The 23,761-nt window shown below is 34.3% G+C and overlaps 1 protein-coding gene across 1 annotated transcript in view; it reads left to right on the top strand.

Annotated features, from left to right (window-relative positions):
• The window catches only part of LOC132552352 (pleckstrin homology domain-containing family H member 1-like), a 92,973-nt gene that overhangs the window by 44,865 nt on the left and 24,347 nt on the right, over positions 1–23,761 (top strand). The window contains exons 24-26 of the mRNA XM_060216515.1: positions 14,411–14,562; positions 16,641–16,770; positions 16,927–17,010. Coding sequence (XP_060072498.1) covers positions 14,411–14,562; positions 16,641–16,770; positions 16,927–17,010 — 366 coding nt within the window. The remainder of the gene's footprint in view (positions 1–14,410; positions 14,563–16,640; positions 16,771–16,926; positions 17,011–23,761) is intronic.

Below are 23,761 nucleotides of genomic sequence, written 5' to 3'. Positions count from 1 at the left end.
ATTGTCCGTAAGTTTGGCCCTACCTGTGGGTTGGCAATCATTGGAGGCCTCAAACAAGTTCAATATTTTATGTATTTTAAATGCCCAGCATAATTTAAAAACATCCATAAAATTAGGATTTTTTGTGAAAAATTCATCAGTAAACTTTCTTCAATGTTATAATGATGATCTTGATAAATTGCCTTCTGTTATCAGTTACTGGGATATCAAACATCAACAATACTGATCATAAGAAAGGGTGCAGCTTATATTCCAGTGCAGTTTAAATGTGGATCAAAATCGCTAAAAACTGGCCCTATGGCTTTTATACCAGTGCAGCTTATAACCTGGAAAATACAGTAATTGCAAAAACTCTATCCAATCAACGATTTATGAAACATGGCTAATTTATAGTTTTAACATATGGCATCATGACCACCATATTGGATGTATGACTTACTTTAAAATGTTACATATACTATTTTAGGCACATCCCTTCAAAGTACTAAATAGACTCTCCTACCAATTAAAAGAACTGGAGTCCACAAATTTCAGAAGAAAAATAATAAGAACACTTAGAAACTTAACAATAACAATAGGTCTTTTCACCAGTGAAAAACCCAGGTAAAATTTCCTTTCTGGTGGTATGAGATTGTATGAGATGTTAGATGATTCATTGCCTAGACAAAATGTGGTGTTCATTTAATGTTAACATATATAATGTATATGTAATGAATGTCTTTACACTACGGCTGGTCATGTATAACACTTTGTAAACAAGACATTCTAAATTACAAGTAGTCTAACCTATATTAAACGGCCACTGTTGGGAAATTATGAAAGTGGCCTTTATAGAGAGGTGGCCTCTTAATTGAGGTTCCTTATTTTCAAACCCAAGTTGCGGCAATTTGCACATTGATATTTGAATACCGTTTAATAATAGGATATAAAACATCATCTGTTATTATTTATTATCTTGTTAACAAGTAATTTGAAGACAGACCAATCTTTGTTTTATGACACAACTATAAGTACACAAGAACAAAATTGAAAGGAAGGCATGTACACGTTTGTAAGAATGTTCATGTGGCGAGAAAACGTGACTCACAGTCAAGAAAGCTTGTCAAATGACTTGTAGTCAAAATGGCTTTTTAAACAAGGTTCGATCGCGAGTTTGGGGACGAAAAGGGTGGACGCTGGCCACGTTAGACAGGTGGCTGTTAAATTAGGTATCATTAATGAGTAAAAACGATTGGGAGGGTCTGAAAAGGACCGTTACAAGCAGGTGGCCGTCTAACTAAGGTGGCCGTCTAACCAAGGTGGCCGTCATGACAGGTTAGACTGTATATACAGTCAAACTTCGGTATTTCAAACTTCAAGGGACCAAGTCAAAAAATTCGATATAGCGGGACTTCGATATGTGAATATTGATTTAAATTTCATAGAATGAAAATTTTACTCGGATGTATATGTGCATTACGCATTACATATACATGTATAAAATCCATGTCCTTCACCGATTTTTGAGATGTATGTATTTGAATTATTATTAAGTGTACCGATCATATATTTCTCTACAATATATTGTTTGATATGATCCCTTTTTAGTTGCGATATTTATTCTTCATCCCATTCATTTATTTCCATGGTCCGAGAAGCTGCAGTGGGTGGACGTCTATTACCTTCGTGGTCAGACGTAACAGGATTACGGCTGATCATGAAGATAACACTCCTTTCATTTGAACGATTGGTTTAACTACCTTGACAAACTGAATAAAGACAGATATACAGTGTAAATATTTATTAAGTAATAGCAACAAACAATTAAACAATACATACGATTAGATGTTTTAAATCTCACACGGTGTCTCTACATGAGGTTAACTGCAACACGTTTTTACATTTTACGGATTTACCGTTTTATAACGAAACGACACAAGCTTGGGTAATAATGATTACTGTATTCCAGCAATATCGTTAACCATTTAAATGATTGAATCGAAGCGCTGAAGTCTGTTTTAAATAACTACTTTTCTCGAGTTGTGTTATGAAGAAGTCTTGCATCGTTGTTTGTCTTCTGTCAACCCCACGCACAAAATGTTTTTCTAAAGTAGCACTAATATCACCGAGTTTCACACTAACACTGTCGGTGTCGTTACCGACTCCATGCTGATATAAGAAATCTTGTACAATGTCCAAACTGAAGTAAACATCACAGATTGGTCCGTGTTATGTTTTTTTAATTAATCACTCTTGTAAACAACGTTGCCCGACTCAGAGCATACACGCCGGTAGCGCGGCATGTTCTGAAGGTGTGAAAACTGCCGAAGTGTTACATGTCAGTTTTCGTACAGGTAAATTTTCAAAACTTGGAAATAAAACGTGTATGTTCCTATGTTTTTATTGCAATCGGACTAGAAAAAAGTTCGAAATAGCGAGAAATTTGATATGTAAAAGTTCAAAATAAGTATGGTAAAATTACTATAGTTATATAGTAAAAAAATTCAGGACTCTTTAAAAAGTTCGAAATACCGAGAAATTCTAAATATTGAAGTTCGAAATACCGAAGTTTGACTGTATAGTTATTCAGTCTGTATGTGTTAGATCTTCATGTGTTCAACCTATAAATCTATGTCTTTATTAGAAAGTATGCTTAGTTGAATAAATAAACCTTATCCCACACATCTATAAATCATTGCTAAGTTTATATCAACCAGGATAAAATCTCAGATTTGTGTGATAGAACTGCTTAACGTGCACACGTCTGTGTGATAGCTTATTTCATCCACTTTTCTTATTGTGAAGACATTGTTCCGACATCGCATATGGTGTAGCATTGTATGACAACTGTACAAAGAAACAGGCATCTACAAACATACAGGTGTCTACAGAGATACAGGTGTCTTAAGAGATTCAGGTGTCTAAAGAGATGCATGTGTCTATAGAGATACATGTGTTTACATGGGTTACATCATTATCTTGGTGTGTTTTCCAGGCTAGATCATGGGTACAAATACTAAATGTTTCAGCACATTGTGAACATTATCATTATCCTGAGTGGTACATGTATAGCTGTTATGTTTAAAACAAGATCCATTGGTTCTCTCTACAAAAATGTGTTGATGTTTGAAGTATCTGTCACATTGACAAGGAATAGGAAATCATTTTTGTGTATTTTTCATCATCCCCATGATGATACATCTTCCTTGCTAGAGATCAACATATCAAATTTTATTTTGTGTATAAGTGCACACTTGACAGAACTGGGTGATGAATGTTCTGTATAAAAACTTGAAATATTGCGATAAAGAATGAAAAAGCTAGCTGACAATTTAATAGATAATGTTTAGAACTTCAGAAAATGGATTCAAACTTCTTCAGGTAAAGTGTTCACATCGCTAATCACTTGTGTTTGGCTATTTAAAGATGCAGCTTGTTTGTGTTATAAAAAATAACAGTACTTCTTCAATTATACCACTTGAGATTTCTTGGTTTCTCAAAGAAATTTTCCACATTCACTAGCATGTCCGTCTTAAAATCAGTAGCTTTAAATTCATCAGATGTTGCTCTGTGTACTTTATTCATGTACTTAGATCATTATATATATGTATTTTATACCAAGTCAACTTTGGACATTTTTGAGATTTTTCTGAGGGTTTAATTGAAAGTTAAATATGCCGTTATACATAAGAAACACATCGCTACTCAACCAGTTCATGAGGTACAAAGTAGTACCACCTTCTGATGAATGTAAACTAAGTTGGTGAAAACACATGAATTCCTGGCCCTTGAGGCTCCTGTAGCTGTTACAATGCCTGTAAGACATATAGCCTCATGAGAAATCTGCTCTTAGATTCTCTCTCTTGAAGCTACAGGGTTTTTTTGTGGGTCAGTGAATATTTACGCACACACAGTGAAAAAGTCTGACTCAGTGTTACTCTATGAGTAACATTACTCCTTTGTATCACTTTCATATCTATTTTAAAGTAATATCATGTCTTATTATTGGTGAAATAAAGAGTAAACTGATGTGACTGTGAGTAGGAGTTACCTCCCTTCGTATAGATGTTTCTCATGTTTCTGCTGGAATATCAGATAAAAGCCGATCTGCACTTTTTTATGATGGCTTTCGTCGTGAAAGGACATGTTGGTATGATGCGATATATTGACATGGTTATAAGATCTATGAACATTCTGCGATTTTTGGACACTTCTCTAAATAGGCTGTTGAAACATTGTAATGCAAACATGGTTTTAATTAACTTTAGATCTCTAACCATAGATATGTTATTTATTGATTTCATGTTCTCTCTTATAAACAGCTCTGCTGATTAGCTAAGATATGCTTGTTATCACTGCGTTTCTAAGTGATGTTTAAGAAAATAAGGGCTTTGATTTATATCAACAAAGAAATGACTTGTAAGAAGGCTGGTCTCACTGCCTGTAGGAAGGCTGGTCTCACTGCCTGTAAGAAGGCTGGTCTCACTACCTGTAGGAAGGCTGGTCTCACTGCCTGTAAGAAGGCTGGTCTCACTACCTGTAGGAAGGCTGGTCTCACTGCCTGTAAGAAGGCTAGTCTCTCACTGCCTGTAAGAAGGCTGGTCTCTCACTGCCTGTAAGAAGGCTAGTCTCTCTCTGCCTGTAAGAAGGCTGGTCTCTCACTACCTGTAAGAAGGCTGGTCTTACTGCCTGTGATATATCAGAATAGTCTTGTAATCTTGTAGATCTAACAAATATGATGACTTTGGGAAACAAGCCAAACCTCATCATATACTAGAAAAATTCTTTAAACTTTTTGCTCTTTTTCTTTTTGGATCTTGGTTTGACAACTTTTATGTACTATGTTCTAACCTTCTAGTTGGAGGTTAAACATGTATGGATTCAAAAAATGTCATGAAACACAAATCAAGAAAGCTTTGCTTTAAAAGTAAAACTAAGCAAACTTGAATGAGCTAGTAAACATTTTAACACAGCTTTTGTCTTAATGTATGTGTGTTACATGTGTTTATTACAGGTCCTATGTGTCACTTTGAGGTTATGTGTCCAAGTTTTCTCTACAACATTGTACCTTTGATTACCATGGTTACTTTCACATAAATCTGTACAACTGTCATTATACTGGAAGTTATTACGATGAAAATGATGGTTATTAGCAGATAAATCTTCAGAAAAATGGTTTCCCCAGTGAAATGAAGTTTTCACAAATCGATTTAATGTTGCAATTTTATGAAAGGAACTAATCCAACAGGTTCACCAATCAACTTCCATCACAGCCTTCGATGGTGTTTGGGCTCTCTGTGATCAGCAAGATAAAACTGATGGCGCCTTGGGGTTTTGATGACATTAAACAGAAGTGAATATCTTACTCACTAATATGTAACAGGAGCTGAGTTTCTGTTGTGTGAGGCGAGAGAAAGCTGTAATGACGTATGATTGAGAGATGCCCCTGTCTGTATATACACCAATGCTGTGCATTGGTTTTAATAGGTCTGCCATTGTAGACACATTTCTGACAAAAGCTTTGGATGAAACAGAGAATCTGAAATGCACGCTGAACATTGTAAGATTGGATATGGTTACACAGTCCCCGTTACATCGTAAAGTCTTGCCTAGCGTGTCACCGCAGGCTGCAGAATAATTGATGTGGTTATAAAAAGTAAATCAAGATTTAAGGGAAATATTAGAGTGAAAAGAGTGCCATTCTGATGGAACAACGGTAACAGACTGTGTTTAAGACAAAGTTATCAACTTGGTTAATATTCAAAAAAGAACTATTTCAATCGAGGTTTGGAGGAAAATACATATTTTCCGTTAATAAATTGGCAGTCTTGAACCTCCGTAAACACAAGACAATACCACAGTTCTGCTCTTAAAGGGAAATTGATTTTGTTCCTTGAAACTTTCTATAAACATGACTTTTATCTGTTAAACAGATTTACGGCTTCTTTGTAATATTCAATATTACTATTATCACCATTTAAAATCTGTTTAAGATTTTAGTTTTCAGCGTTAGTGGCACTGACTTAGCGCTGAATACAGTCGCCCAGCATATACAGCATCCATGAGCTCCCATGTACACAACCAATTTCCTGATGAGTTTGGAGATAATTGACTAGAATGGATTTCAATAAGTCATAAATTGCTCCTGACAAGAGAAAATTTGGCATGACTGTATTTTAAATGGAATTGATTTGTTAAACGATGAGTGTTGAGGCTTTAGATACTTTATAATTTATAAAGTGGCATTTAGTTTCAGGAAGAATTAGTTGACCAATGATGATTGGACAAGTTGTGCTACAATCTTGGATATGGTTTCCTATACATAGAGGTTTTTATGGAACACACTTATGTTCTCTTTTGAAATGAAGCTGTCGAAGCTATAAAATTGAAACATTCATTTTCTGTAAGGTGTTGTTGCTTTCTTTGTCATTTGTATCATCAGCTATCAAGAATCTTTCCTAAAGGATTTTTATTTTGTTTGGTAACGAAGGAAATGCAGATTGATATTCGTAGAACTCAATTTGTTTGTTGTTTTTAATTTTGTTGATAGATATTGGCAGAAGGAAAGCCAAAGCTTGCACGTCATGTCGGAGATTATTAAGTGACGGAAATGTTATAGTGTGGTGCTCCGCCAATGAACAATTCACTGCAGCCTATATGCCGTATTAATAATTGATATAGCTGGGATCGGCACCACTTGTTTTATGGGAATGTCAATATCAGAAAGTCTGGGTGCTACCACTAGCTACAAACATGATTATTTCTTCACTACCTGTGTTACGTAATCGTGATCATATATGACTTACCTGTATTGTAACATAATTGCAATTAATTTATCACTATACCTTTCAGTACAAAAACATAAATCCTTCATCATCACCAGTGATTTTATTTCCTTTATTAAGCTTTGGACAAGTGAATGCAAAAAACAAAACAAAAACAAAAAAAAAAGGTTTCTTCTTTTTATATGCATGGAAATTATTTGGAATCTATGAAAAGGAAGCAGTTTGGAACAGCTGAATTGTTTCTAAAAGTAAAAAGATAGTCAGAGGTCCATTGTCAGAGGTCCATTGTCAGAGGTCCATAGTCAGAGGTCCGTTGTCAGAGGTCCATTGTTAGAGGTCCATAGTCCATTGTCAGAGGTCCATTGCTAGAGGTCCATGGTTAGTGGGCCATGGTTAGAAAGCCATTGTCAGAGATCCATTTTAAGAGGTCCATTGTTAATGTTGTCTGAGTATTGATTTGGTCAACAAGTGAATAATTCTCTCGCTTTCTTTGGCTAACAAGTAATTCTCATGCTATCTTTGACCATAGAGTAATTTTATCGCTTTCTTTGGTCAAGGAGTTATGTTCCTGTATTCTTTGGTCAAGGAGTTATGCTCCTGTATTCTTTGGTCAAGGAGTTATGTTCCTGTATTCTTTGGTCAATGAGTTATGCTCCTGTATTCTTTGGTCAATGAGTTATGCTCCTGTATTCTTTGGTCAATGAGTTATGCTCCTGTGTTCTTTGGTCAAGGAGTTATGTTCCTGTATTCTTTGGTCAAGTAGTAATTTTTCTTCTTTTTTGAGTTAAGTTGAAACACAGCTTGCTTTGATTTTGCTTTCTTCAGTTGATGAATGAACTGTCTTTGGTCAGGGAATCGTCCTGTTGTCTTTGGTCAGGGAATTATCCTGTTGTCTTTGGTCAGGGAAATATCCTGTTGTCTTTGGTCAGGGAATTATCCTGTTGTCTTTGGTCAGGGAAATATCCTGTTGTCTTTGGTCAGGGAATTATCCAGCTATCTTTAGTCAGAGAATGATTATAATCTCCATATAAAAGTAACACACTGACACCTTTGGATGAGTCTTCTGTCATAATCTCTTGTTGATGCCTCTCCATTTATGATGTCTGTTGTTTTATCGATCACTTTCCATTCAGGAAAAGACATGACAAATTTTAGGTATGTACACTTGGAGTCAATAAAACAACAATTTAGACAGATAATCAATGTATATAAATTGTTTATGCCTTTTCATATGCCATGACCTACATCCTGACCTGAATCTATCTCTTACTTGACTGGAAAGTAGGCAGAGCTTTTACATCATCAGTGGCTTAAAGGAGCGTTTTGATTGGCTTAAAAGCAATGCAAGGGACTGTTTTGATCAAAATTGTGGAGGTGTTAGTTTTTGTTGATTTTCATTAATATTATGATAATTACAACAGTTTAAGATTCGAAACAAGCATAATATTCCCTAAATACATTATACTGAAGACTAAAGGCTTCCTTACACATTATGCTTAAGCCTTTAGGCTACCTAACACATTATACCTAAGGCTATAGGCTACCTGGTGCATTCTACTTAAGGCTTTAAGCTGCCTAATGCATTATGCTTAAGGATATAGGCTACCTAACACATTGTACTTACGGCTATAGATAGGCTTCCTAGCTAAATCATAATACTTTAAAAGGCTATACTTGTACCTAATATACATTATACTTAAAAGTGCATGCTACTTTTAATTGCAATAGCACATTATGCTACATCATACTTTACACAGTATCATAGGGTAATATTATGGTTAAAATTATTGGTACTTCAATAATTAAAGTTAAGGCTGAAGAGATATTACTTCTTTTTCAAAATTTCTAAATTGTAATAATTTCTTTGTTTAATGATTCTATAAATTTTTTTAGTGATTTCAACATTTGACAATTTTTTGAATTTATTACTTGGAATCTCCATGCTATACCCTGTAATTGGTTCAGTGATATTTATAGAAGTTTAATAAAAACAAATGAAAAATTGTTTCTTTCAGTTTTACATAAAACAGCTGGGCCATTTTATACATGATATTATTGTTATGCTTGTCCATCAACACAACAGGTGCATGCTCCAAAGTTTTCTTCTTTGTCCAATCACAGCACAGATACACTGTAATTTAAATATCTTACAAAATGCGGGGCTATGTTGCCTGTCATGTGTGTATTGTTCGTGTGCTGAACCATGCATGACTGGCGTGTAATTGTTCTGTCCTAACAGTGACAAATCAGACCTGGCTGCAATCACCAACATCTTCTGTAACGTTGCATTGATTTGTCCTTATTTGGGCATTAAAAAGATATCCCTTGGTCCTAACTGTCTACTTAAAAACTATCTGATTGTTATGTTTAGCCAGCTTGTAGATAGCTGTGCAACCAACTGCAAATCAAATCAGACTTGTTTTCAATTTTTTTTTTTATTTTGATTGCATGTAAAATTATGTTTCACAAGCTGTGACACATCATTTGTGGTGGAAGTAAAAGATAAGGAGCATGAGAGGTCCATATGTCTGTGTAGGCCTAGCAAGTCCTAACAGGAACAGTCTTAACAAGTATCTGATGTGAGTTTAACATGACAAGTAATATATAGCTTATCTAACCATGCAAGCACAGACAAGGAAAATTAAAACATGCAAAAACACCGTCAGTACATTGTAGATTGTTGCTGTAGGCAATCCAGAGAATGTGGAGAGTTTTGTAACAGACTTTTGTATAGCTTCATTAATATCTACCTTGAAGACCAGGTGTGTTTTAAAACTGAAATGTGTCTGGTCTTGAATGATTACCACACATTAAAAGTCACCACCCAAATGTGTTCTTCACCATTTGTGTATCCAAAGAAATTTAGTCTACTACTGATCAAATATACATTAAATCTACATAGCTAATATTGCTGAGGATTGACACAAAAATTCACTTACAGTCTCATATCTTAGAAAGTTTCAAGTTTACTGGAATGACCTTGACCCCATTTCTGATCCCTCATGTTGTGTTACACAGTTCAATTACTTCCAGATCAATACTCTTGATTCATTGTGATTTTAGATTCTAATCAAAATCTTATTTCCCAAAAGATTTAAATGAAGCCCATCAGATTATATAATACCTGGTCAGGCAAGTTTCCAATGGGTTTTTTTTCTATAATCGTGAGAATATTTTTCTAACAGTTATCAGCATTTAAACTCCTTTATTTCATCTCGGTGGAATACATATGTAAAAGTCAAACAACACTTAATCACAATTTTTGTACAAATTATTTTATTGGTAATTAAAATTTTCAGTTATAACTTTGAGATTCGTGTCGGTGTCTGTATCTGGGGACTAACAGAGATAAGACATTACACTCCTTAGCTTGTCTGAACCACCTAATTCTGTTGAATGGTAATTAATTTTACATAGTAAGCCTTTGGATCTTCTCCGGTTTTCACGGTCCCAAGTGGTCTGTAAGGCTGTAAGTGTAAATGCATTTCTTACATTTCACTTTCAATTCTTTTGAATTTTAATTAATTTTACATGGAATATCTGTTATCCAGAGACTTGCAAGCTCTTTATTTGCAGCACTTTATAGTCACTCTCCATCTTTGAAATATGGATCATCATGGAGATGAAACAGACTTCTGAATTTCAATTACTGTAGTTGATGTTGCAATGTTGATAAAAGGATCTTGTGATACATTGATTAGAGATTGCTAGCCGACTAACAATGGTGTTTCTCCAGTGCCTAACTTGCAATGTCTAACTACGAGGAACTGTGCCTTACTTTCACCCACAGCAGGAAGTTGCTTCGGCAGATATCAGAAGGGAGCACACTACAAAATGGTGATACAGCAGCTCTACCATTACATCTATGAAACTGTACCGGGTGTAAGGTTTTACAGTACATCACTAATGTACTGCTATACTGTAAACACACACATTTTAGTGGTATCTTATTACTGCATTTTTTGCACTGAAAGTATTGTGTTAAAATATTATTACACTTCCTGTAGTTTATGAATACTTACTTACAAATTAATTCCTTTGATACTGGAAATAATCCACTTATTTGCCAAAAAACAATAATGCTTTAAAATTTCCTAAAGAGGAAAATTTAGTATGTTTGCGATATGAGATTTGACCATCAAAACAAGCTTGATCAAAACTGGTATTTTAAGATTGCTAGCTGCTGGGTATATTTGGCTGAATGTTGTTGAAAAACAGGCAAAAAAATCATGTGATAGTCTTGATAATAGATGGGCACCTATCTCAACATAGAAGGTAATACCATAAATTTACCACATCTATGTTTATTGCATTGCGTTCATACGGTCTGTGGGATTGTAGTTTTTTTGCGTTACATGTTACACAACCACAGCACTGCGTTGGTGTCTGGACTCTCCTCACCTGTCTTTGTGTTTAGATACGTACCTTTGAGATGTCTGAGCCCCTTGACTGCAGCAGTAAATATTGCAGTCTTACATACACATGTAGACATGTTTTTCCACACAATCAGCTTTCGACGTTTCATGATGATAAAGATCTAACATAATGTTCACTTTTTCATGCAGTGTGGACTGTGTGTTTACGGGAGATTTTAGTAATACTTGTCTCTCAAAGCATCTGCTGTCGTTTCTTATTTGATTTTGGAGCGTAAACAAATTTTTTTGTTTTCTCTGACAGTTAATTATAGAAAGAATTTATTTGTAATGTATTATCATCATACAGTATATTACTGTAAAATTGAAAACAGACTGAACAAGTACAACTTTTTGATCACATTAATGTAATTATATTATGATTATTCAGTAATGTACAGCATTAATAAAAAAAATACTGCTGATCATAAATTGACAAGTGTTGTAGATCTTACATATATACATGGAAATGGGATTGAAATATGGTTTTGTTTCTTGTGACTTTAAACACATCAGGTATTTAAAGAAGGCCTCTAATTCTCAATTTCAAAATCAATATGGAATTGGGAAAGATAATTAATTGATAAAAATGATTAATCTTCTTGTTGTAAATTAAAAAAATCAATTTCTTTCTTTTCAAGAAGTTTTTTTTTTTAATTTTGAATTAGATTACAAGGATTGAAGAAGATAGAAAATTTGTGTCAATTTGACAGTATTAACTTAGAAATGCAGTCTGATTAAGCTATAGGAATTTAATTATGGCCATGGTTTAAGTGATGCTATAGATCATATTTCTGACAATTTTATTTGTCTAGTCATGATGTATTCAGTTTTATATGTCTGTAATGTAGTAATATATTAGTATATGTAGGTTTCCACCAAGGACAATCTGCATTTTGACCTTTTGTTAATCGTGGCATTTACCTTGAATGTATTGTGTTGTGATTTTGATGAAAGACATTCATAACCATAAAATGATACATATTCGAAGATTGCTTAAGATATTGAATATGTGAACAGAATTTAAATTGGAACATAAATATCATTGCATGTAAAATGAGATTTGACTAAGTTGGTCATAAATGATGCAAGATACTGTAAACTGTATAATATTATCATGATGAGAGTAAATATTGATAAAACAACATCAAATTGAATTCTGAAAACATGGTTTGGCAGTGTCTATATCTGTTTGTCTTTAAAATTTGCTTGGCTTTGAATAATTCATTTGTAGGCTTTATAACTATGACATGGGACATTGTAGGTTGTATAACTATGACATGGGACATTGTAGGTTGTAAAACTATGATATGGGACATTGTAGACTTTATAACTATGATATGGGACATTGTAAGGTTTATAACTATGACATGAGACATTGAAGGTTGTATAACTATGACATGGGACATTGTAGTTTGTAAAACTATGACATGGGACATTTAGGTTGTAAAACTATGATATGGGACATTGTAGGTTGTATAACTATGATATGGGACATTGTAGGTTGTAAAACTATGATATGGAACATGGTAGACTTAATAACTATGACATGGGACATTGTAGGTTGTATAACTATGATAAGGGACATTGTAAGTTGTATAACTATGACATGGGACATGGTAGGTTGTATAAGTATGACATGGGACATGGTAGACTTTATAACTATGACATGGGACATGGTAAGGTTGTATAACTATGACATGGGGACATTGTAGGATATATAACTATGACATGGGACATTGTAGGTTGTATAACTATGACATGGGACATTGTAAGGTTTATAACTATGACATGGGACATTGTAGGTTGTATAACTATGATATAGGACATTGTAAGTTGTATAACTATGACATGGGACATGGTAGGTTTTATAACTATGACATGGTAGGTTGTATAACTATGACATGGGACATTGTAGGTTGTATAACTATGACATGGGACATTGTAAGGTTTATAACTATGACATGGGACATTGTAGGTTGTATAACTATGATATAGGACATTGTAAGGACATTGTAGGATAACTATGACATGTAGGTTGTATAACTATGACATGGGACATTGTAGACTTTATCACTATGACATGGGACATTGTAGGTTGTATAACTATGACATGGGACATTGTAGACTTTATCACTATGACATGGGACATTGTAGGTTGTATAACTATGACATGGGACATGGTAAGCTTTACAATGATGACATGGTTTCATCATATTGACATGACATTCATACTTCTGGAGTGTCAATATGAATGGGAAACCTTTTGATACAACAATTTGTGTCACCTGAGCACTGTAATATGTTATCCTAGCTATTTAGAGAACATTAAACTGTTGTTAAAATTAATTCACTTTAAATTGGTATCTATGACCAGGCCCATATGGCTCCTTGCCATAATTCTCTGGTCATGAATGACTTTATCAGTAACATTTCACTTCTGGGAAAATAAACATAGTCAAAGCTTATACTGAATGCTTCACTTGCCTTTTTTGTCATTTAGTTGGAATTATTTAAGTTGGGAGTTGGAAATATTTAATGTCAATTTGTGAAAGAGGAGTACCAATACAGGATAATACATGTATTTGTACAAAATATTATAAATCAATTGATTGGGTTTGAGGTCAACATGTGTTATGTTGAACCAGAGGACTAAACTATTGTCTGAGGCTGAAAGCAACAGTTTGGTCAGGGGGCATGTAGTGTTACCTATGTTAACTTATCTCATGTGTTGCATCACATTCCATACTGTTGGAATTGGTGTCATTGTTCTAGCAACTTCAGTTCTTAGGGGCTTTCTGTCAAACTATATGCAAAGGTCCTTTGACATACTTAAGATGAGTTTCAGGGTTACAAGGTCAAGGTCACCATTATTATTTACAGAAATTTGTCAGACATTGTTCATTTTATTTGTGGAAGCAAGGGCATTCACATCCTACAGACATTTTCTAGTTCTTCAGTAGGTGGTTATGTGGTTTGTACCAACACAACAATTGAGCTTGTACATTCTAAATAATGAGAACACAGATGTGCACTAAAGAGCGACGACCACCCATTGAGCTATTAAGGAGATGATTATGTATAAAAGAAACAGCTGTCAACAAGTAAACACTATTGCAAACAGTTATATTTAAGGCTCACTGCTTCCTGGTCCACTGTTTCATCACCATTCTTATAATACTGTTTTGTTATGTCAGAATAGATAATTGATGTTGATGAATTGATATTTTACAGATAGAGTTTGGAGATGTAAAGCTGTCTAATGAGTCTAGTCAGGTGGGCGGGGCTGCCCCTCCCTACCAACCCAACCTTGCCCAACAGCTGACTACAGTCCTTGACCGGTTCTATCCCCGGAAGTACAGCCAAGCCTCTGAGGATGAACAAAGGTAGGGGGTTGCCTGAGGCTATGTAAATGGTATGCATAAAACATGTTATATACCAATGATCTCTTTTCAGTCACATTTTAATTGATCTCACAATCAAATCTAGTAACTGATATGAATTCCTTGGTACTTTAGTGTCATCATTTGTTATCCCTTACAACTACAGCCAATGATATTCATCAATCACCTTGACCCTTCTTTTCTATACTGCTGATGATGACCTTGACCTTTTTTTTTTTTTTTTTGCTCCCAATCAATATTTCCAGGGAAATCAGAGAAAGACCCCCCCTCCCCGAGACTTGTAACCAGAATTATTGCATTTGTCCCTGAGGTGATTGTAAATTAGATCAGTGGTATATGCCTGGCTCTGATATTGACCTTGAAAAATGTCTGAACAATTCTCTTCTGCATAAGTTCTATTGTGTCTGAAATCATGATGAATTGTATATTATTTTTCTCAGTCTGGCTTTCTTTTTATTTAGTTCTGCTTGTTTTCTTGTGATCACAATTAGAATTTTTCAGTAAGCTTTATCTGTCATGATGGATGTAGTTTAAGTTAAAGCACTGAATTGAATTTTTCCTTTCACAATTTTGAAATGAAATTATCATAAACATTATTGTTTATCAAATATGATTCTACCATGCTGAATCGTCACATATATAATAACTGCAAAGACAAAACACGGCACTGCAATCCCCTGTAGATATTTTTGACTACCCTAGTTTCAGGGATGCTTTCTGTTATTTTCTGCTTCAGTTTTAGAGATGCTTGCTGTTGGCTGCTAACAGAGTAAATGTCAGACAAGCTATTTTTACACGATAATTACTTAATTACTGAAACAATAATGATTATCTTCCTCTGCAGCATCACACAGGTAATAATTGAAATGGAGAAAGAAGAGCATACTTCACTGTAAAAAGTTATCACCAACATTTCATGTTTTTTTGTTTATGAATGAAATTCATCAACTCTTCATGCCAATCAACTGCTAAAGCTCAAAAAAATAGAGAAAAAAATTGTTTAACACATGTAAAGATTATGTACATAACACAGTTGAAACTTCACTTCTTCCTTGACAAAGTCCAATTATTGCTGAAAACTGGATAAGACAGCTTTTCATAAAGTGGTATAATATATTTAGTAAAACTTTTTAAGATCACTCTGTCCATGATCAGTCTGTGCCCATCAGTTTGAGTAAGCCTATCCATAAATCTTTTTATGGTATTTCAAAATGTGAAAAATAAGAAGTTTGGGTAATTAGGTCATCTGACCCGCAGGGTCTGATGACCTTTTGCGATCGCCTTTTGTCCGGCTTCTGTCATAAACATTTTCAACTTCTTCTCAAGTTCTTCATGTTTCATTGAGCTGAAACTTAACTGAAATGATCGTGACATAACCCTGACCAAAGTTTATTAATTTCGGGTTGGTCCGAAATCCAACATGGCCATCATGGCCGCCATCTTGAAAACACATTTTCGACTTCTTCTCAAGTTCAAGTGCGATTGAGCCAAAACTTGCATGAAATGATCATGACATGGCACTAACCAAAGTTTGTTACTTCAAACATCTTCTGAATAACCAGAACATCCGGGGTGATAATATTTGGCCTGTAGCATCCTGGGATGAAGGTTTATGAAGTTTGTTAAAAAGAATAACCTTAACCCACTTTCAAGGTGGTGGCTGAGTGCCCTTGATTCTTAAATCCAGGTGAAATAAGTTCAAAATTTGAAATCTTGTATTTTATGTCAGATGACCATTAAGGCCCATGGGCCTCTTGTTTTCTTTCATCAAGGGCCTTATATACCTGGTGAAATATTGTATTTGTAATGACCTTGACCCATAGGTAGTATTACAAGTAATAACCTTTAGCCTAGTTAATAACTACCGGTAAGTTTAAACTGCTTTCCCTAGCTAATTGTAGTACTGACCTTGACCAGTCCTTAACTACTACTGGTGACAATGAGCATGACACCAGCTACAAGCTATATTTATGCATGGTAATGACCTTGACCTTAAATTACTAATGGTATCAACCTTATACATTCTTCGTTATATACTTTTGATATGAACTTTGTTCCAGATCAACAGTGTCCAAACTGTTGGAAAGATGGGTGTCTCTGAGAGGCCGGTCTCCTCAGGACTGTGTCCGAGTCTACCTTGCTGTGGTCAGGAAGTGGCCATTCTGTGGTGCCAAACTTTTCTTCACAAAAGTAAGTACAAGAAAATCATATTTCTATAAAAATGGTAACAAAAACCCAAAACAAATAAAAAAATATAAAAAAAAAAACCATGCAAATATTCCAAATTCCTTTACCTCACAGAGAGAATGAGGTGTGACTGTAAATTGTGTATGATCTGTTTTACAGTTAAAGACGTCTCCTACCCCTGAGGATGAGGTGTGGCTAGCTGTCCAGGAGGAAGGCATCTCTGTACTAGAGCATTCCACCATGGTAAGTGTACTTTACTTCCCTGAGATTTGAATGCTGAGGTTCATAATTCTACTTCTGTAAATGTTAAAGACATCTCGGAAATATTCTTGAATTTTGATCCATATGTAACTAGACTGTGAGGTAGCTGGAATATATCAAGACATTTTATTTTACACACCATACTAAAAGTACACCATCATTTAGCCTGGCGTATGGGGATCGTCTAAGAGTTTTGGTCGCTCAGCTGTCTGAGAGAGGGATGACAGTGCATCCTTAAGTGTATTCTACAGGTGGAAAATTTCACCTGATTTGATGTTTCGTCTGATCAAAACAATATAGATCAAAAAGACAATAAAATGGACATAATCTAAGAATAGTGGTGATGTTGTGATAAGCCAGTACCAGCTCTGTGGGGAACTGTTAAATTTACCAAGAGACTGGATCAACTGAATTAACATTGAATGGCCGACCCAGATATAAGAGCAGTTATTGGTGATACCAACACATTCGCCACAACATCAGTGTGTTAATGTGTCTACATGACAGAGGTCTGGGAAACAGATAGACCAATGCTGTATCAGAAAGGCATCATAAAATTATCACATTAAGGCAATATTTATTGCTAATTTGAAAATTGTTCCTATAGATAAATACAACAGAAAGTGAGAGCAGACTTTGCTAGAAATCTCCCTTGTATCTCTGCTATATAGACATAATTACTGTATAGCTTTGTTCTTATGAGTCAGAGCAATGATTGACTGCGACGACCTTGTAGATAGTCTGGGTCATGTAAGTAGACATTGAGACAAAATCAGGCTCTCAGTCTTACCTAATTGTCATCTTTGTTTGGCATCATTGTAACCGAGTTAGAGAGAAATGTAGACTAGACAGCAATGATAGCGATATCTATCACACACCTGTATCAATGGTTATGTCTTGCAAAGTCAAGACATTAAGTTCTATAACAGGCTTTATCACACAGTGAATAAACCCATGTCATATTTTTTCCATATCACACATACAAATGTATGTAATATCATGACCTCAATTTTTATAATATAACAACATTGTAACAATGGAGACAATGAATCATTCAAGTTTGACATAGAAATGCTCGTTTTCTATCGTGCTTGATAAAAGTGATCATGTGATTAAAAATGATCTTATCAATTTGTTTCTTTTCATATGTGATTTGTGAAACCAGTCATAATTTTTTTTTTTTTAGCTCGTCAAAGGTTCGCTTAATAAAATCTTCTTAGTTTGCATATCAAAAGAAATCTTGATGTAAGATCCTATAGATATATATATATATATATATAAATTACATTAGATGCAAGGCGTTCAACTTAGTGTATTATTCTGTGACAGTGAATTATTTACAGACGATTTGATTTGCTACATTGAACTCAGACTGTATACCACTTTGAATGTAATATATATGCCATCTGGTTTAATATTTCATCACATTTGTAGTTTTTGTTTTTTATATTTGATAAATACAGATGTTTTTTTCTTTTATTAGCTAAGGATTTCTTTTTCTTCTCGTCTACTTTTTACAACTTTATAATCAGAGTATGGATTTACCAAATATTTAATAACTACATACTTATTGTTTTGGGTAACCGCACTTGAACTTTTGACTCATTTCAATGTCATTGTTAACTGGTATTTCAAACTGTACATGAATGATAAAAATGAGCTGCATACAAAATCTGATAACCCTCCAACTGTCCTGTAGACTATAACTTTGTGCCCATTTTTAGAAGTGTGACATTTAGCTCCATGGAGAACTGTGTATCTCGTATCTAGAAATGATAAAATGCTGGGTTTGAAAGCTATTAAGGGATTTTATGACTTTGTAACTCTACATTTATGTTGTAATAAATATGCAATCTAGAAACGGAAAAGAGTCACAATGTTTGAAAGTTTACCTAGTTTTGTTCATGATATGACGACAAATTTCACGCAAAGCTATCAGTCTGCCTGATCAGATCATTTATTCATAATTTTTTTTTTTTGTCTTGAAAAATCATACACATTTTACATAGCTTGTTATTTTCTTGGAAGGCACAAGCCCCCATGGTACTTCATAAATATTTCATGAAGTAGTTTATGTGAAGTATTAAGCCACAGTACATGGTACCTAGTCGGGATGGAGGTAATGCTAGGCTGTTCTAACGATCAATGAAAGATATGGGCGAGCCGCCCAGGCCAATTGTTGTCGCTAGATCTACACTGACGAGAAAGTCTCTGAAATTGCTCCAACTCCAGCGACTGCCATTTCCACAGTGTGGCTGAAACACATATCATCACTTTTCGGAGTCTGCATGCCGTAAATATTGATCCGACCCATAATCTGTAAAGATGCATCGCCAAATGAAGTGTCTATCTACTCTGACATTTCTCTATACTGGTCATCATCGCTGTGTTTAACCGTAACAGATACACACTGTCACATTTTTCTCATCTTTTACATTTGATTGGTAGAATTACCAAATCACTGTAATGAAGAACAATGAGATTCAACATTAATAGATAATCGATAGTGTTCTTAATCTAAAAACAGAAAAAAACAATTTTTTTTTTAAATCTCCAATTTATTTTTAATCCTGGATATCACGTTTCAGATGTAAAGTGTTAATTTTCAATCTTAACTTTTAGGAAGCCTTTGTATACCACCTTGTATCCTAAACCCATGTAATGGTTATAGACATGACCCGTATAAAATATTTAGGGTAAAATAGAAAATTTAACAAATGACGTTCATGTGGATATTTTCTGTAGCTGATAAATCATATTTATCATGTCTTATCATGTTGTATTATCTATCAGTATAATGAGTGGTATTAGTCTGGCATCTTTGTGGCAACTTAGTAAATATCTGTTTTTTAACGTTTTAAACATATTTAATTTGTGGTTTGTAGATCTGGTTTTGCTTGAATTTTATCGTCATAGGACATGCATGATTGAGCAGTTAGAGTTCATACTGAGATACATTATGTCTGGGCGCCCATTCGTCTACTGAACTCTTTTGTCATTTCCCCGCAGGAATAGCCTTGCCTGCAATATTCATTGCTATGACGGTATGATCAGGGCATGTCATTTGCTGCCCAATAACAGTAGTAAATATCATATTTTGTAGCCCACGTAATTAAGATAATTGAAGTTTTTAGCACCTTTGTTGTCTGATTGAAGGTATCCCGGTAGTTTATTAATCTCAGCAGCTGGGTGAGGCGCTCACAATAAATACAAAAACACTTATTAAAATGTCTCGTGTGCATCTTGCTTTAAGGGAGATAAACTGTTTGTGTGGATATAGTAGACAGTTTGTCATTGTATTATAATAACATGATCAGGACAGAAAGATATTATATTGATAATATGATTGTTTGGTATCCATTCACATAAGTACAGTACTGTCATTATCTCAAAATGTCATTCTCACAAAATAAAAAAATTGGGTTTATTTTTGTTAGAAGTTATGATTGTTGCTGCAGTGTGAAGTAGGTTTTATTGTTGGAGAATCCAAGGTTAATGGAATGATACAGTGTTACATATATTCAAGTACATAAATTGTTGGTAAGATCTGTCAGTTTAATATCCAGTATCATGTCTTTATCATACTCCTGTGTAATTTTATTGACCTTGCCACGACACAATCGACTATTAATTATGACTTATTAAAAGCGAGCTAATAGCCTTATTGTCTAGCTGTACAGATCAGGTTATTGATCTCTGGCGGTGCAAATCACTCTCGGTTTTGCTGTTTGGGAGATGTCGACTGTTCAGTGTTAGCTCCCACAGTCGGCAGTTGATCTGTCTCCCTTTCTCCTCTCTGTCATTTATCTTGTCTCTGTCTCCACTGATAACACTGATATTGTACCTTAGTTATCCAATACATGACAACGCTAAACAGTACAGCACTTAGAAATTAAATGCACCATTATTGAAATTGAATAAGGTATTAGTCACTTCAATTAAAAAAAAAATATGCAGCTTTTATCTAGTCATATATGAGATATGTACCATTTCAATAATATAGGATTTCGTATATGATAATCTCAACCAGTGTATTCTAGAATTAACTTACAAAAGACCTTTACAGTAATTTTAGTCTCCATTACAGAGAAACTTCGGCCTTTTGAAATATGTCGTAAATCCTTATAGCTGATTATTAAAAACCTCATTTATAACTGGAGGTAAAAACTAACATTGTTACTGTGTTGTTACTGAGTCACTTTAGATAACATTGTTATTGTGTTGTTACTGTGTTACTTTAGACAACATTGTTACTGTATCACTTTACATTGTTACTGTGTCACTTTAGACAACATTGATACTGTGTCACTTTAGATAACATTGTTACTGTGTCACTTTAGACAACATTGTTACTGTGTTACTTTAGACAACATTGTTACTGTGTTGTTACTGTGTCACTTTATATAACATTGTTATTGTGTTGTTACTGTGTTACTTTAGACAACATTGTTACTGTGTCACTTTAGACACATTGTTATAACATTGTTATTGTGTTGTTACTGTGTTACTTTAGACAACATTGTTACTGTGTCACTTTAGACAACATTGTTACTGTGTCACTTTAGACAACATTGTTACTGTGTCACTTTAGATAACATTGTTACTGTGTCACTTTAGATAACATTGTTACTGTATCACTTTACATTGTTACTGTGTCACTTTAGATAACATTGTTACTGTGTTACTTTAAATAACATTGTTATTGTGTTACTTTAGATAACATTGTTACTATGTCACTAGATAACATTGTTACTGTGTCACTTTAGATAACATTGTTACTGTGTCACTTTAGATAACATTGTTACTGTGTCACTTTAGATAACATTGTTACTGTGTCACTTTAGATAACATTGTTACTGTGTTTCTTTAGATAACATTGTTACTGTGTCACTTTAGATAACATTGTTACTGTGTCACTGTAGGTGACATTATGGTTATGACTCTACATCCTTTCTCAACCACAGGGTATGTGTATAAGCAATCCTACAGCACTTCAGCATTGTCCCTCAGAGTATTGTTCTGAAAGGTTGCACGACACTTTGGCTATTTATTGTCAATCGAGTAGCAGTGCTCCCTTATTGCAGGCGTCCGTCATCAGAATTAGTCCGCCTGCCCTCGGCTATATGACAAATTAATTTTCCAATTACCGTAAGAGTTTTCTCAACAACATCCGCAAAGTTCCAGTTTTAATTCGGGTGTTATTAATAATTCATGGAAGTTTTTTGTCAGAGAATCAATTGGGGAGATAGCAGACACTGGTGTAGCCTCAGGGATGAAACTGGTCATGCAAAGATGTTTGATTGCAGTAAAATTTGATAGTCACATAAAAAAAATTGTGAAATACGGCCGTTCTCTAAATAATTGTCCTCACATTGTAATCATGAATTACTCTCCCTGACTTGTGTCGGCCATTATTAGGCATACACTGTTGTTTTGATTGCTCATTTATCAAATGTATTTTGATCTTCCTGAAGGAAAAACACAATCAAAAGTACATCATTACATGGTGATCCAAGAATTTGAATTTTTAAAAAAAGAAAAAAAGATTAAGATACTATTAGTCAATAAAATATTGGTTTATGTTTTCTTGGATATATTTATCTCTTTTACATTGGTATGAAATAATCTATTGTCATTATCTAAGATATGGTGGAAGAAAACCAGAAGGAAAAGAGTTTTAAATTAGTTTCGAACTCAATAGAAAAGTGAATTATCAGAGTCCATACGTTTGTTATAAATAGCTTTCTTTTTTTCTTTTTTTTTTTTTTTATTCTTGACACAAATTTTTCAGCTTTTATGGTGCTAGAAGCTACCAATTCTTAGATTTCAATTTGTGAGATATGTCAAGATATGAAAACAGTTTAAAAATTGTTTATGATAACTGGTTCTTGTAGTTAAGTGGTTTCCAATTTGAAAAATGAAGTAATAAAAATTTGATGTTTTACGTGAATGCAGTGGATACTGTTGTCTAAATTGACTTTCTGGGGATGATCCGAATTTGCCCTGTTAATTTGTTAAATATATTCTTGAAATCAAACTGAATTACTTCAATATCTAATCACTACAATGTACAGAATAAAAATCATTTCTTTTTAATTTGGTAATGACTGGTTGTTGAAATCGTGTATTTATTGTCCATAAGATATTATCTTTGTTTTTCTTGTGTAGCAAAACCTGTTTTCCTGAGGCAATACTTCAATAGTCGGAAGATTCAAAAGTTAATGTGACCAATGAAAGGCTCTGAAATCAATAATTACGTTGAGAGTGGCTGAGCCATTATAGTCAAGAGTGGCAGTGCCGTTATAGTCAGAGTGGCAGTGCCGTTAAACTGTCAAATAAACCAATGTGACCTTTTTTGTGATATTAACTCTGGAACAAAAGCACCAGTGATTAATTCTGTTTTGTGTCGGATCATAGATGAGCAGGGACTCAAGGGGCCATGTGTGTTTGGCTATCAGTGTACTGTCCTTCTATTTCCTAGGAAGCATACCCTGGTAATAACATAAGGGGTTCTTTGTCTTATCTAATTTACCGGGCAACATGTAGCATTATGTTTCAGGAGAAACAAGATGAAAATAATTATATATATTTATTTCAACCCAAGAGAAATTCAAATAGGTAATTGAAGAGCTTTTGGTTTGACTGGGGTCGAAGATAAACTACACACTTACAACCAATTCATCTCCTTTCATAGTAAAGGAATTTATTTGATACAGAAAAGATAAGAATTTCT

The sequence above is a fragment of the Ylistrum balloti genome, unplaced genomic scaffold, assembly GCF_031769215.1.
Source record: "Ylistrum balloti isolate Yb309-2 unplaced genomic scaffold, AGI_CSIRO_Ybal_v1 Utg369630, whole genome shotgun sequence".
In the NCBI taxonomy this organism is placed as follows: Eukaryota; Metazoa; Mollusca; class Bivalvia; order Pectinida; family Pectinidae; genus Ylistrum; species Ylistrum balloti.
This window is presented reverse-complemented; position numbering and strand designations above follow the sequence as displayed.